This window comes from Aspergillus fijiensis (genome assembly GCF_003184825.1).
Source record: "Aspergillus fijiensis CBS 313.89 unplaced genomic scaffold BO72scaffold_6, whole genome shotgun sequence".
Classification (NCBI taxonomy): Eukaryota; Fungi; Ascomycota; class Eurotiomycetes; order Eurotiales; family Aspergillaceae; genus Aspergillus; species Aspergillus fijiensis.
This window is the reverse complement of record NW_024468982.1, coordinates 17,782-30,646: the sequence shown is the minus strand read 5'-3', so window position 1 is coordinate 30,646 and position 12,865 is coordinate 17,782. Positions and strand designations below refer to the sequence as shown.

At 54.7% G+C, this 12,865-nt stretch overlaps 6 protein-coding genes across 6 annotated transcripts; 2 read left to right on the top strand and 4 right to left on the bottom strand.

Moving 5' to 3' along the window:
- Positions 1 to 521: 521 nt before the first annotated feature.
- BO72DRAFT_492458 (40S ribosomal protein eS30) lies at positions 522 to 1,068 on the bottom strand (the record flags this gene model as incomplete). Its single annotated transcript, XM_040948294.1, has 4 exons — positions 522 to 545; positions 685 to 828; positions 967 to 978; positions 1,060 to 1,068. 4 exons carry the CDS (start codon positions 1,066 to 1,068, stop codon positions 522 to 524), a joined length of 189 nt encoding a protein of 62 aa, XP_040805050.1.
- A 523-nt stretch (positions 1,069 to 1,591) lies between these two features.
- BO72DRAFT_236781 (uncharacterized protein) lies at positions 1,592 to 3,129 on the bottom strand. Its single transcript, XM_040939897.1, has 3 exons — positions 2,691 to 3,129; positions 2,361 to 2,628; positions 1,592 to 2,253 (listed from the first exon to the last, which is right to left on the bottom strand). Exons 1-3 carry the CDS (start codon positions 2,936 to 2,938, stop codon positions 1,906 to 1,908), a joined length of 864 nt encoding a protein of 287 aa, XP_040805049.1. The 5' UTR covers positions 2,939 to 3,129; the 3' UTR covers positions 1,592 to 1,905.
- Positions 3,130 to 4,818, bottom strand: BO72DRAFT_236785 (Zn(II)2Cys6 transcription factor domain-containing protein). Its single transcript, XM_040939898.1, has 2 exons — positions 4,480 to 4,818; positions 3,130 to 4,413 (listed from the first exon to the last, which is right to left on the bottom strand). Exons 1-2 carry the CDS (start codon positions 4,639 to 4,641, stop codon positions 3,322 to 3,324), a joined length of 1,254 nt encoding a protein of 417 aa, XP_040805048.1. The 5' UTR covers positions 4,642 to 4,818; the 3' UTR covers positions 3,130 to 3,321.
- Positions 4,819 to 6,003: 1,185 nt separating this feature from the next.
- On the top strand, positions 6,004 to 7,060 carry thiA (thiamine thiazole synthase; the record flags this gene model as incomplete). The annotated part of the gene is made up of 2 exons (XM_040940928.1): positions 6,004 to 6,346; positions 6,402 to 7,060. The coding sequence occupies 2 exons, from the start codon at positions 6,004 to 6,006 to the stop codon at positions 7,058 to 7,060; spliced, it is 1,002 nt and encodes a 333-aa protein (XP_040805047.1).
- Positions 7,061 to 7,354: 294 nt separating this feature from the next.
- Positions 7,355 to 9,610, top strand: BO72DRAFT_524512 (uncharacterized protein). Its single transcript, XM_040949880.1, has 2 exons — positions 7,355 to 7,828; positions 7,906 to 9,610. The coding sequence occupies exons 1-2, from the start codon at positions 7,653 to 7,655 to the stop codon at positions 9,521 to 9,523; spliced, it is 1,794 nt and encodes a 597-aa protein (XP_040805046.1). The 5' UTR covers positions 7,355 to 7,652; the 3' UTR covers positions 9,524 to 9,610.
- A 1,357-nt stretch (positions 9,611 to 10,967) lies between these two features.
- On the bottom strand, positions 10,968 to 12,718 carry BO72DRAFT_444582 (inositol phosphosphingolipid phospholipase). The gene has a single exon (XM_040943853.1). It carries the CDS (start codon positions 12,601 to 12,603, stop codon positions 11,050 to 11,052), a length of 1,554 nt encoding a protein of 517 aa, XP_040805045.1. The 5' UTR covers positions 12,604 to 12,718; the 3' UTR covers positions 10,968 to 11,049.
- Positions 12,719 to 12,865: the final 147 nt, after the last annotated feature.

Sequence of the window (12,865 nt, the reverse complement as noted above, 5' to 3'; positions counted from 1 at the left end):
ACTGGCCTTGGACTCAGACCCCCAGCCCTGAAATGCAGGAAAACAGGATGAAACCCGATCCATCTACGAGAGATCGCAGCACGCAGATTGCAACCGTCGATTATGCATGCATGCATGCAAAGTGCCCAGCAAGAGCAAAAAACCAGCAGTAAGAGGGACTTGAAAATAGTGATGGTATTGCATCGCCAGATGTAAAAAAGTCCGATTACTCGTCCTTTCTTGCTATCAAGTAAGAAAAAAAACAAGACACTTCCATTTCACTCGCCTTCCCCCACGTCAAGAAATCCGTAATCCGCGAAATTCCGTCGTAAGTTGGGGAGGAACCGTGCTTTGATTTTTTCCTGATCGAAAAGGAGTGGTAGCCTTCCGATCGCAAATAGCCGCATCACCAGATCCTCAAGCCTCTTCCATTCACGCCACCTTCAAAACCCGGGGAATCGTCGTTGCTCAAAAAGTCATCGAGTTCTTCTTCTTGTATCAAATTAATCGAAGAGGATTTTTGTTCGTGAAGATGCTTCCGTTTAAGCGGTGGGGTTGGCGTTCATCTGTTTTGAGGGGGTTGTGTAAGCCCTTCCGTTTGTGATCATAGCACACAGCATTTTTCCATCCGATATTCATCGAGACTGCCGTATCCCTCCCATTTCTTCCTTTGTATCCCAGCTGATCGTGGTGGATTTTTCATACCTTGCGCTTGCCACCGGTGAGGGTGACGTTGACGAAACGGCGGGTGTAGACGACACGCTTGTAGGCACGGCCCTTGGGCTGCTTGGCCTTCTCCTGCTTCTCGACCTTGGGAGTGGCGGCCTTGACCTTACCGGCACGAGCGAGCTGTAGTCGAGAAATAAAGGGTCAGATATCTTTCATTCTTTTGATGCTGGTCATAGTAGTTTTTCGACTTTTCGATGGTCGTTGTGTCCGGTCGTCGATGGGGCGAACGTGATAGAGAGGAGAGAGGGGAGCGCTTACAGATCCGTGAACCTATTTTCATCCAGATGTTAGTCTTTTCTGTTTCTCATCCTGAGGACATTTTTTCCAGGAGCATCTCTTTTGATAACTTACCTTACCCATTTTGGCGTTATGTGATGATCTTCAAGAACAACGAAAAAGGGATCCTGTCGAGATTTGTCGTACGGGGCGGGAAGTGCGAGGGCGATTTGGGGGAGGGGGAATTTTGGCGGTTTCGTCGACGGGATTGCAAGTCACGCGTTTGTGCGGCGGTTCAACTTTGCCCCACCCCGGTTTCGGTTAGCCCCGTTACATAAGGGTGGATGACTCATGTGTGTGCATAATCTGGGTTATGCTGGGCTGTGCTATGTATGCTATGTCATTCTAGACTTTGAGTAGTTAACTATTGCAGGTGGTATCCGAATATCACGATAATGAGGCTACTCAAGAAGACGGTAGAGTAATGGATCTAATAGATGGTAGGATATAATTTCAAACGATGCATTTTGATGAAGCTATTCTCAGCGATACTCATAATACTGAGTACATGAGGTTGGTGAAGGAAGAATGAAGCAAGCGGGGGGAAAGAAGAAGGGTCCCCAGTCCCGAGTCACCCCCGCCGACTCCCCAATATGAAAGGCAGTTCCCCCGGCCGGGCCTATCCTCGCACCTGCCGCCTCCGTATGGACTACTAAGTCACAGTACCAATGGATGACTCTACCCTGATCACTCTCTGGGGCTCATCTTTCGCTAACCTCCCTCTTTCCCCATGAGACTGGCTCAACTATCCGGAGACAAGCCTCCGCATGCATCGTGCAAACCCCCATATAACAACTGTGATAGACTTGATTGTATGACGCCTGGCGCCTTCAGCATATAGCGCACCATAACACAAGCAATAACGCCCCATTTCGATCCTAATCCTCAGCCCCTCCACCCAGTAGAGTGCGAATGCGAAGGCTAGTGTGACCTCGAATGCAACCGAGTGCCATGTTTCGAGCCCGAGCGCCTTCCATGTCCATGATGAGCATGTCTGTGTCGGCGCCCTTGCCCATGCCCTTGCCCATGCCCTTGCCCATGCCCCAGCCTAGCCTCATCAGCACCGACTTTACCCACTTCCCTGGTCATAAGCCCAACAAACACCAAAACCATCGCCGCGAGCAGCTCGGGGAGAAACCCCAACACAACACGAACCGCCAAACTCCCTGTCGCCGGGTTTAGGTCCGCGTGTTGAGTAAATTGCGCGACAAGCATGTAGATTGCTGGAATCTCGACGAGGGGAAGGGCGAGGAGGGTGCCGGTTAGGAGCTGTGCCTTGCCTCGAGGCAGCTTTGTGTTAGCACATGAACCATTCTTCCGTATGGATCCAAAACCAGATAGTATCAACGATCTGGAAAGGCAGGGGATGAACGCACCAACCACCCCTCCCTCCCGGTCAAGCCCGCTGGTGCACCCCTCCCATTCCAACGAGTCCACAGCCCCCACAAAGCGAGCACCCCCCACGCAACCTCCAACAGCACCATGCCAACCTTGATATTGGATAAATCATTGGGCTTAGGCGTATCGCTCAGAAGCCCGCCAGCACCAGCCCCGACCATTACCACCCCCGTCGCCACGAGGACATGGATGAGCGCCATGAACGTCCATTCGGTTCGCTTGTTTGGGAATAAACAGTAGATTCTCCTGGATCACGATGGGAACATATGAGATATATTGCACTTGCTCTTGCTAAGGGGAAAACTTACGCCTCATGCAACACCCCGTCTATCGAAAGCAGCAGCGGTGAGAGCCCGATACTGGATATGATCTGGGCGCCGGTGTTATGCGGGTTGTGGAGGCCCATGGCGGCCCCGGTCACGCGAAGAAAGCAGAAGGCGAGGAGGTAGAGCCAGGCGAGGAGGCCGTGGCGGCCATGGCTGAAGACGAGGTAGAGGGTTGGAAGTGTTAGGGGGGCGTAGAGGGCGAGTTGCGAGACGAGGAGTCCGGACGTCATGTTCAGTCACTCAGTGTACAGGCTGGGAGAGACGGGGGGGAGGTTTGGGTAAAAAGGTACAAAATACTATATCTATACGCATTCTAGGCAACAAATTTCGGGCATATAGTTAAGACGCAGGGCCGAGATGCAGGCCCGGACGCTATTGAACGAGACCGAGAATCCTTGTCTATTAGAGCCAATCATCTGCGAGGCCTCATGCAATATGATTCTCAAGGCTAGGTATGCCTCTGTGCTTGTGGAGACGTCGCCGGGGTAGTTAGGCGCGATGCCCCAGGAGCCTTCGGCGTTTTGCTGCGAGAGCAGCCATTGGCGGTATTGGCTGCCTTCGTCGGGGTCGATTTGTTGGTAGAGCACATATATACAGAAAATGTGCTCGCAGGTCACGGCCACATTAGACTCGAGCTCGCCGCACCAGTGGCGGTTGGAGAAGATCTCCCAGGCGGAGTAGCGGCTTGTGTTTGCTGTGGTGCACAAGATATAATCATCTCTACTGGCCAGGACATTAGGCGTTGCCAGTGAGCAGGAAGGGTTGGTTGAAGAGCCATGATGTATTTGTGTGCAGCGTCTCCGATCCACCATATGTCGCGTAATGGTGCCGACAAGGCGAGAAAGTAGGCTAGAACCACCAAAGCACGAGGTCTCCTCTTCTCGAGGAGGTCCATGAATTCGGTTATCACAAACAACGGGAAGACCATGATCCGGCGACAGGTGACTTGCGGATGTTCCTTTGCTTCCATGGCCAGCCAGGTGGCGTTGATATGCGCGACGGCCCCTCGATATGCTTCTAGCGCCATGTCGTTGTCCTCGTCGTCGGGCGCAGTCGGAAGCAGGAAGGAAAATGCCCCAGCATCAGAACTCGTCCGCAAGGGTATAGGAAAGGTATCAATAATACACCAGATACTCGCGGGATGAGTATCATGCCTCGCAATCTCCAAGGCCGCGTCAAAGACAGCGACCGACCCGCGCAATAGACGCATCCATTCACTGACGTGCTCGGACGAAACAACAGTATGATTCTGTAAGGTAGCAAATACGTCGACCTGTAACAGGATGCTTGTAAAGCACACCGCATCCGCGGTCTGCGTAGTTATGCCGCCGATACAGAGTCGATGTTCGCGCAAAGCCTGCTCGAGGAAGTTGCAGTGGATGTCCAGCAAGCCAGCTTCGTTTGGATTGGCTTTGGACAGATGCAGGGCCGAGATTGCGAAGACGGCGTGCAGGAGCGGCTTATAACCGAATGCGAGTCGAGGCACGTCGATCGACCAACAGTCTTTGACACGCTTCAATTGGGCCCCAGGCAGAGTGGCACTGGCGAATAGGGTAAAATGATGCAACAAGCGCAACTCTATATTACTGGGATCCGATGAACTGGGCTGGAGTGGGCGAGATTGGATTTCCTCCGCGGGCCTGTCATAGACACAGGGGATCCCATGACGATGGCAGTCGCGACACACAGGTCGCGCTTCATCACACTATCACACTAAATCAGTCAGGACACATGTGGTGGCCAGTGGTAACTTGAAATGAATTCCATCTACCTTTACTCGTCGGGCGCGACATCGCTGACATCCGGTCCTGGACTTGCGGTGGGCGAGACGGGGACCCTTGCGCTTTTTGCGGTTGGACGAGTCCCTTTCGCTTTGACTGTGGCCTCGTGGCGAAGAGGACGGGTTACTTTCTGGGATGGCCGAGAAGGTCATCTTGCTTCGGTCCCACTTGTCATGGCGATGGGTTTCAAAGCAGCGATGACTTATCCCGGGGTCTTTCGGATTCAGTGAAGAGGAGCGAAGCCTTCCTCAGTTGGTCGACCTGTCACTATTTACCTCAATGATGTTAAGACGGGCCAGTGAGAAGGGACGAAACGGCAGATAAGTCGCCCGGATGTTGAGGATTTTCTTGAAGTAAGCAGTCATAGACAGGTGTAGGCCGCGAGTTATTGACTGCAGCGAAGGTTCCTGGGAGATGGACGCGGGCCGCCCTCACTAAAGACTCCCGGTCTTGAACGGAGTGTACTGTAAAACCTTTGGTCACCTAACTATGAGTAGGTCTGAATAATCAATTAAGATTTGGGGCACGCTTTCCCGACTGAGGCCTCCCATTATACATAGAAGCTAGGAAGACAATAGCTAAAGTATACCAGTATACCAGTATACCAGTATACCAGTATACCAGTATACCAGTATACCAGCCCTGAGGTGAACAGAGATCATGTGACTATACTCTGACCCCCGCGGACTACAGTACTCCCTCGAAGCTCATAGTTGCCTGCCATGACAATGTAGAGCATATCATAGGCTAGTATTCGAAAGTCATCATGATCGTCGTATTGATTGACTCACCCAGTCAATCATGTACTTTACTCCTTGGGTTCACCGGTCTACCGGTCTAAACATCTCCGGGCAGAATCGGAGGGACAGGAAGTTAAATGATCGTCGAGGAGGAGAAGGAGGAGCATATCATGGTCATTACGTCTTCTGGCCTGCCTGTCTATTTAAGCTGCCCCTCCTTCCCTCCTCTCAACCCCGCTTCTTTTCTTCTCTTTCTCTTCTCCCCAACACAATCACTCGTCCCATCTTCATCCATCTTCATCCATCTTCATCCATCTTCATCCATCTTCATCCATCTTCATCCATCTTCGACAGATACTACCACTATCTCCAGAAGTCGTGATCCCTTTCATTCAATTGAATCTCCCCCAGTCATGGGAAGAGCTTCAACTAACCTATCTACAGGAACTCACTTCGTCCAATGTAAACACCACCTACCACGGCCCCTCGCGGGTCTTGACGGTGGAAGTCATGCAATGCCTTGAAGCTGGGCAACTCATTGATCAGGTACCTCAGGTAACTTTGGCCATGGACCGGTGTTCGTTCCTATCTGCCAGCGTAATTCGCGCTGGTGGCTCTGGGTTCGTTCTGAGATTATACGGTTAAACTTGATCTGGATAATACCAGCGAAAGGATCATGCCTTCCCTCGTGCCCCCTTCATTGATGGAATAACTAACAATCCTCAGTCACTACCGTGACTTGATCCCTCACTTGAACAACCCCCAAAGAACATCATGTCTCCCCCAGCTGCCTTGCTCGAGTCCCCCGTGGCCCCTACCGCCGGTCTCAAGGGAAAGGTCATTGTTCCTGAGATTACTCCCATGATGGGAGGAGACTCGCAGACCAAGCTGCTCGACCACTTCGGCGGCAAGTGGGATGACTTCAAGTTTGAACCGATCCGTGAGAGTCAGGTGTCTCGCGCCATGACCCGACGCTACTTCCAGGATCTGGACAAGTATGCCGAGAGTGACATCGTCATTGTCGGCGCTGGTTCCTGTGGTCTGAGCACCGCGTACGTGCTGGCGAACGCGCGCCCTGATTTGAAGATTGCCATCATCGAGGCCAATGTTTCTCCTGGTTCGTACAACTGAATAATTAGCAGCTTACAACATCAACTAACCCCGTACTATAGGTGGTGGTGCTTGGCTGGGTGGCCAGCTCTTCTCTGCGATGGTCATGCGTCGGCCTGCGGAGGTCTTTTTGAATGCACTGGGCGTGCCTTACGAGGAAGACCCATCGAACCCCAGCTATGTCGTCGTGAAACATGCGTCCTTGTTCACCTCGACCTTGCTGTCCAAGGTCCTCTCCTTCCCAAACGTCAAGCTCTTCAACGCCACCAGCGTGGAGGACTTGGTGACTCGTCCCTCCCCCAACGGAGATCCCAAGGAGACCCGCATCGCGGGTGTGGTCACCAACTGGACACTGGTGACTCTGCACCACGATGACCACTCCTGCATGGACCCCAACACCATCAACGCGCCTCTCGTGATCAGCACCACCGGACACGACGGCCCGTTCGGAGCCTTCTCGGCCAAGCGCCTGGTCTCGATGGCGACCGTTGACAAGCTGGGCGGCATGCGGGGTCTGGACATGAACTCCGCCGAGGATGCGATCGTCAAGAACACTCGTGAGGTCGCTAAGGGCCTGATCATCGGCGGCATGGAGCTGTCGGAGATTGACGGCTTCAACCGCATGGGCCCGACCTTTGGTGCGATGGTGCTCAGCGGTGTCAAGGCGGCCGAGGAGGCCCTCAAGGTCTTTGATGAGCGTCAGCGTGAGTGTGCCGAGTAAGATGATCGTTTTGTCGAGTTGCCACTCTACGCATGAGATGTTGACGAAGCTGCCGGTGGTTTTCTATCGGAATGTCCGCTGACTTTTGTTTCGTTATCAAGAAATGTCCACAAATTGAAACGAATGCGCTTGATAGCCAAATATGAACACTCGTTTATGACTAAAAAGTTGAATCCATGGTGTATCCATACGTAGAAAACATGCCAGTAAATCTCAAGAGCCTTTTCTTCATCACCGACACCTTCCATTGCCTCTGATATAGAGGTAAAATACGTATGATTAAATTCTGTAACCATCAACATCATCGCTATACAACCCACCCAACCGACCGCCAAGACGCGGGAGAATCTGACGTCGGCGGGTGCGTATCGCATCCCCGATCTGGACCACTTCTTCTCCGCCGCAGGCAATTTATCCACTGCATCAACCTTCCCCAGCTCCCACTTTTTTCCCTCTCACACAACTTACATCCCAAAAAAAATCTCCAGAAATGCAACACCCCTAATCCATCCTCAGCATCGGAAACCACAAACCACGACCCCCCGCCTCACCAACAAACGAACCTACACCCAACCATCGCGCAAAAACCAACATGAACAACGACCAATTCCGCCGCCTCGTCCTCGACACCCCGACCAGCAGCAGCAGCAGTAGCAACACCAACAAAAATGCGCGCACCACCACCAATTCAGGTGCAACACCCTCACCCTCCGCCGCAGCCGCAGCCGCGCTGGGCTCGCGCCTACGATCGAGCATCCCCATGACGCCGTACGTATGCCCCCCACAAACTGTCCTGGAAGGTTCTATGGCGGGAAACTTGCTAATTGCTTTCCGGGTGTACACAGCCGCGCACTCAACACCACGAAATCATCCCTGCACAACGAATTCGCGCGCCAACTCGCCGATCATCGCCGGGAGCAGATGGGCGGCGCCGGCGGTCCTCCGGCGAAACGGTTCAAGTCGTCGGCTGCGCCGAAGGGGACGAGGTTGCCGGAGGGGTATCGAGATCGGGCGGCTTTGTTGAGGGGGGTGGAGCAGCAGGGGGAGAAGGATGGGGATGGGGATGGGGGTAAGGCTAGTGGAGACCGGGGGGATGGTGATGAGTTGGAGAAGCGCGTGAAGGCGTTGGAGGAGATGGTGAAGTTGGGGCAGATTGATCAGGGGACGTTTGAGGGGTTGATAAGGGAGATGGGTGTTGGTGGGGATTTGGGGAGTACGCATATGGTTAAGGGGTTGGATTGGGAACTGTTGAAGAGGGTGAGGTCCGGGGAGGATGTTACGGGGCCCAAGGGGGGGGATAGTCGGAGTGTTGAGGCTGAGAAGGTGGGGGATGTTGATGATGAGTTGGATCAGGTGCTTGGCGAGGAGGAAGCCGGGGTCGATGGGTTGCCTTCTGCTCCCAGGGAACAGAAGGTCAAGAAGAAGGGGATCATGGCGCCGCCTCCGCCTCCGCCTAGACTGGAGCAGGTGGAGGCTGGGGTGCCCAGGTCCAGGGATGAGATTTTGAGGCAGTTGAAGGCTAGGCGTGCTGCTGCTGCTGCTGCTGCTGCTAATGCTGCGGAGGCTGAAGCTGAGATGGAGGAGCAGCGGCCGGTTGAGCCCGCGCTGGGGGATAGATTCAAGAGGATCGGGAGTGAGTCGAAGGTCGAGAAGAAGCGGTGGATCGAGCAGGATGAGACTGGTCGCCGGAAAGAGATCCTCCAGATCACGGATGCGCAGGGCAAGGTCAAGCGCAAGGTGCGATGGCTGGATAAGCCGGGCGAGGCGCCGGCGCCTGCTCCTGCCGCTAAACCGCTGGGCATGGACGTTCCGGCTGAGTTCGCGGCCAAGGCTGCGCCGACCCCGGCGGAGGAAGAAGACGACGATATCTTTGCTGGAGTGGGAGCGGACTACAACCCGTTGGCAGACCTGGGAGACGAGGACGATTCATCGTCGGAGGATGAAAGTGAAGCCGGCGAGGTCGCTCAGAAGAAGTCGGTGGCTACAGACACTGCTCCAGCGGAGGCTACTGCGGATACGGAGAAGAAACCTGTCGAGGACACGACAGGCCGGCCACGCAACTACTTCGCTACATCGACGACGGAAGAAGTCCCCGAGATCGATCGCTCCAATCCCCTGGCTAAGGATGCTACACTACTGGCCGCTCTCAAACGGGCGGCGGCCTTGCGTCAGTCCGAGGAGGCTGCTGGGGAGGGAGAGGAGGATGTCGACGCGGAAACAGCCTTGCGGCGCAAGAAGTTCCTGGAGGAGGCGCGACGGCGTGAGGCGTTGGATGCGATGGATATGGACATGGGCTTTGGAGGCAGTCGGGTGGGCGATGAAGAGGACGACGAAGAGGTCGTGCTCGAGGGCGAGGGCCGGGGTGGGAAGAAGAGGAAACGAGGGCCCAAGAAGAAGAAGGGCGATAAGAACAGCGCGTCAGATGTCTTGCGTGTTATGGAAGATCGGAAGCAGGGGCAGTGAATGTATGATGGGACTGGTGGTTGGTGAATCTCGGTGAATCTCAGTGAATCTTGTGTTATGATACCAGTGAATGGAAATGAATTCCAGGCACCTTCCAGAAAATCTTTGGCTATAAAACCCCCCTCATCTCTCCTTCCTCTTCTTCCTTCTCTCTCTCTCTCTCTCTCTCTCTCTCTCTCTCTCTTCTCCTTCCTCCTCTTTCCCCAGACTCTTCCTTCTTCCCATCTTCCTTCTTCCCTCATCCTCATCTCCATCCATCTTCGTCATCCCCTCAGCTTGACTATCTTCCTGTATACCAACCTGTCTATGTAAAGAAGCCGTCAAGATGAACACATCATGATCAGCTTCTTTCGATCAGATTCTGTCCCCCAGCGCAGACATTTCTTCTCTTCATGCCTCCTCCTACCTTCTCCTCTCTCCATCTTTTCTCATCAACACTACCACCACCACCACACACACATTCCTCTGAGAAGACAACACCTTCAGAGCTTCAGATAAGAATCAATAGGTAAGAACCCGAAGCTATCTACCCCAGAACAGCCCAACTCCTACTCCTTTCTTCACCCCCATCCCCCTTTCTTCCCGTCGAACCTCCTCTGGGCCCAGGACGGTGGCCTGCCGCGCCTCAGGAAAAGTATGATTTCCCTGTCTCTCTTTCCAAACATTCCTCCATCCTCTTCTCCAGAATCTCGCAGTTTGTCTTTCAGTTTGGCGTCTGGGCTTTGCTACTACCGAGGGGCCCCTCGGTGCAGCATGAGCTACAGAAACACTGGGGCATCTCTTGTGAAACACCGGAAGGAGGACAGGAAACACACTGGAAAGACTAGAGGCACATTTCAAATCTCGATCCTTAATCCTGAGGACGGTAAGGTGTACCCGAGCAAATGGTATTCTTCTCACTTTCCAAAGTGGTTGAACTGGACAAGACCCCGGACTTGATCAGAAGGAGTCATCGCCCTTCTCGTATCTGTTGTGAAGTCTCCGTGGGCGAACGCCGATCCACAGCGGGAGTAGTAGGCTTTGATCAAGGACGGTCCCGTGGAAGGTTGGTGTGATCCACGGGGATGCCGCTTGTTTTCTCCTCGAAGTTAAACAGCCGCTGTGGTTGCACTTTGGGCTATGGATCCGGACGGTCTTACTCAGTGGCGTTTGTCGCTGAATGATGTGTTCTTATGTTTAGGTTCCATGCGATGCGATGCGATGATTTCGACGACGACGATGACGACAACGACAACGACAACGACAACGACGACGAGGAAGGTGAGGGTGGGACCATGGGCAGTATGGGGCATGAGAGATCATGTATATAGAGCATATAGATCGTGGTGTCGGTGTGCATATCAATATAGCATCAACTCCTGCTTTCATCCTGATCTGATTCTTCGCAACGAATTATTCCTTTCAGTAAACTCTTTGTAAGCATATCATGCATGCAAAAACTTGATCAGCTCATCAATCTCAGCCTAGTAAACATTAACTTATATACAAAGACCACACATATTATACACACAATCATACAAGAAAGCTCATCCCGCCCTCTTCGACGTCCCACCAGCAGCAGCAGCCGCCTCGGCAATCTGCTTCGCGTTCCGAACCTCCCACTCAAACTCCTTCAGCGCGCGCAGCTCGCTGGACATAAATAACCCTCCAATCAATCCATCCAGGATTCCCGCGCCAAAGTTCAACGTGCTCACGAACAGCAGGATGAAGGCCACATATGGCAGGTGGTCGCCGGTCCACCAAACGCCCACCATACAGCCGATCGACACAAACACGGAGGCGACAAAGTGTGCGAGTCGCCAGCGTCGCTGCGAGCGTTCCCGCTGGACATACTTGTCGATCATCTCGATGATGCGGCCATAGGTCTCTGGCTCGAGGGTGGTGTTGGGAGCGAGTGACGAGCCATCAGCAGCCGTAGCAGCGGCAGCAGCGCTACTCCCTTCAGCCTCCAGCTTAGCAGACTGCTCCTGCGCCTCCTCGCGCGTGATGACCGCCTCCACGGCGAAGTGATCGCTCAGCGAGCATCGCAGCGTCGGATGGCGCTCCATCATACTCAACTGGACCGACTTGACGGTCCATTGTGGGACTGACGGAGACCGCAACCCACCACCACCACCACCACTTCCATCTCCAACAAAGATATAATCGAGCCGCTTGCCGCGCGGACACGGGGCCTCGGGATCGACCTCGATCTCCTCACCCTTCTTGAGCAACCGCTTCTGATCCTCCTTACTCCAGCGCCAAGTATTGAACCGTCCATCGCAGGTGGCCCCATTCTCTGTGACATTGAACCGCGCCGAGGGGACGGGCTTCCCGCGCGCCTGCTCGACGGGGTCGATGGCGGCGCCCAGGGAGGAATCCGGATGCAGGACCTGCCAGACGTCGCGGACGGGGCTGTGGGCCTGGATGAGACGGTGCGCGAACGACGAGGGCAGCATGTTGAAGTCGCCCAGGCCGATGACGAGGTGGCCGCGTTCGGCGGCGCCGCGCATCAGCTTGGCGATCTCCCACGCCTGCGCCGTCCGGTGGCAGATGTACGAGTCGTTGGGCTCGCGCTCGTACGGCGCGTGCAGGTGCGTGCAGAACACCTCGGCCACTTCCTGGGGAGCGGCCCCAACCCGCACACGCGCGCACGCCACCCCTTTCCCCACGTACCAGTCCCCGCGGAAGAAGGCCGTCGGCCGCCCGTTCAGCGGGTACCCCACCATGCTGCTCTCCTCGATCGGCCACCGCGACAGGATCGCCAGCCCCGCGCCCCAGATGCCCCCGTGGTAGAACTTGCCGTGCGGCAGGATGTGGCGCGTCTGCTGCCGGATGCTCTCGTAGTCCGCCTGCGTCCAGCATTCTTGCAGCCCGACGATCTCGGGCGGTGGGGTGGCGATGGCCAGCCGTCGGCCGATCTCGGTGAGGCGCTCATGCCGCAGTTTGGCGATGTATTTGAGGCCCCAGCAGTTGAGGGTGAGGATGCGGATGGAGGTGGGGGAGGACGAGGGGGGATTAGTGGTTGCGGTGGTTGCGGTGGAGGGAGGGGAGGGTTGTTGTTGTGGTTGTTGTGGTTTTTCGGAGAGCGTATCGGCCATTGTGAAGGGGTTTTTAGGTCAGTGCAGTTGTCATCATGAGCTTACTGGATAAGTTGCATGGAGAGTTTGCGTGTGAGTGTCCAGACAGAAAAGAGACAACAAGCAACAAGCAACAAGCAACAAGCAACACCTATGGAAGTATAGTTAGCCTCCGCAATGATTTCATCATTTTCCGGGCGGACTCACCGCCCGGCCTCGACCCGCCCGGCTTCGCGCCGACCGCCTTCCCAAAACCCGCGCGATCGTCACGAGGGATGGGCGA

Coding starts and splice junctions, on each gene's coding strand:
- BO72DRAFT_524512 (XM_040949880.1), top strand. CDS start 7,653: ATGAACAACGACCAATTCCGCCGCCTCGTCCTCGACACCCCGACCAGC. Junction 7,829..7,905: donor TCGAGCATCCCCATGACGCC/GTACGTATGCCC, acceptor GGGTGTACACAG/CCGCGCACTCAACACCACGA.
- BO72DRAFT_444582 (XM_040943853.1), bottom strand. CDS start 12,603: ATGGCCGATACGCTCTCCGAAAAACCACAACAACCACAACAACAACCC.
- BO72DRAFT_236781 (XM_040939897.1), bottom strand. CDS start 2,938: ATGACGTCCGGACTCCTCGTCTCGCAACTCGCCCTCTACGCCCCCCTA. Junction 2,629..2,690: donor GACGGGGTGTTGCATGAGGC/GTAAGTTTTCCC, acceptor ATCGTGATCCAG/GAGAATCTACTGTTTATTCC. Junction 2,254..2,360: donor CCGGGAGGGAGGGGTGGTTG/GTGCGTTCATCC, acceptor GGCAAGGCACAG/CTCCTAACCGGCACCCTCCT.
- BO72DRAFT_236785 (XM_040939898.1), bottom strand. CDS start 4,641: ATGACCTTCTCGGCCATCCCAGAAAGTAACCCGTCCTCTTCGCCACGA. Junction 4,414..4,479: donor GTCGCGCCCGACGAGTAAAG/GTAGATGGAATT, acceptor TTAGTGTGATAG/TGTGATGAAGCGCGACCTGT.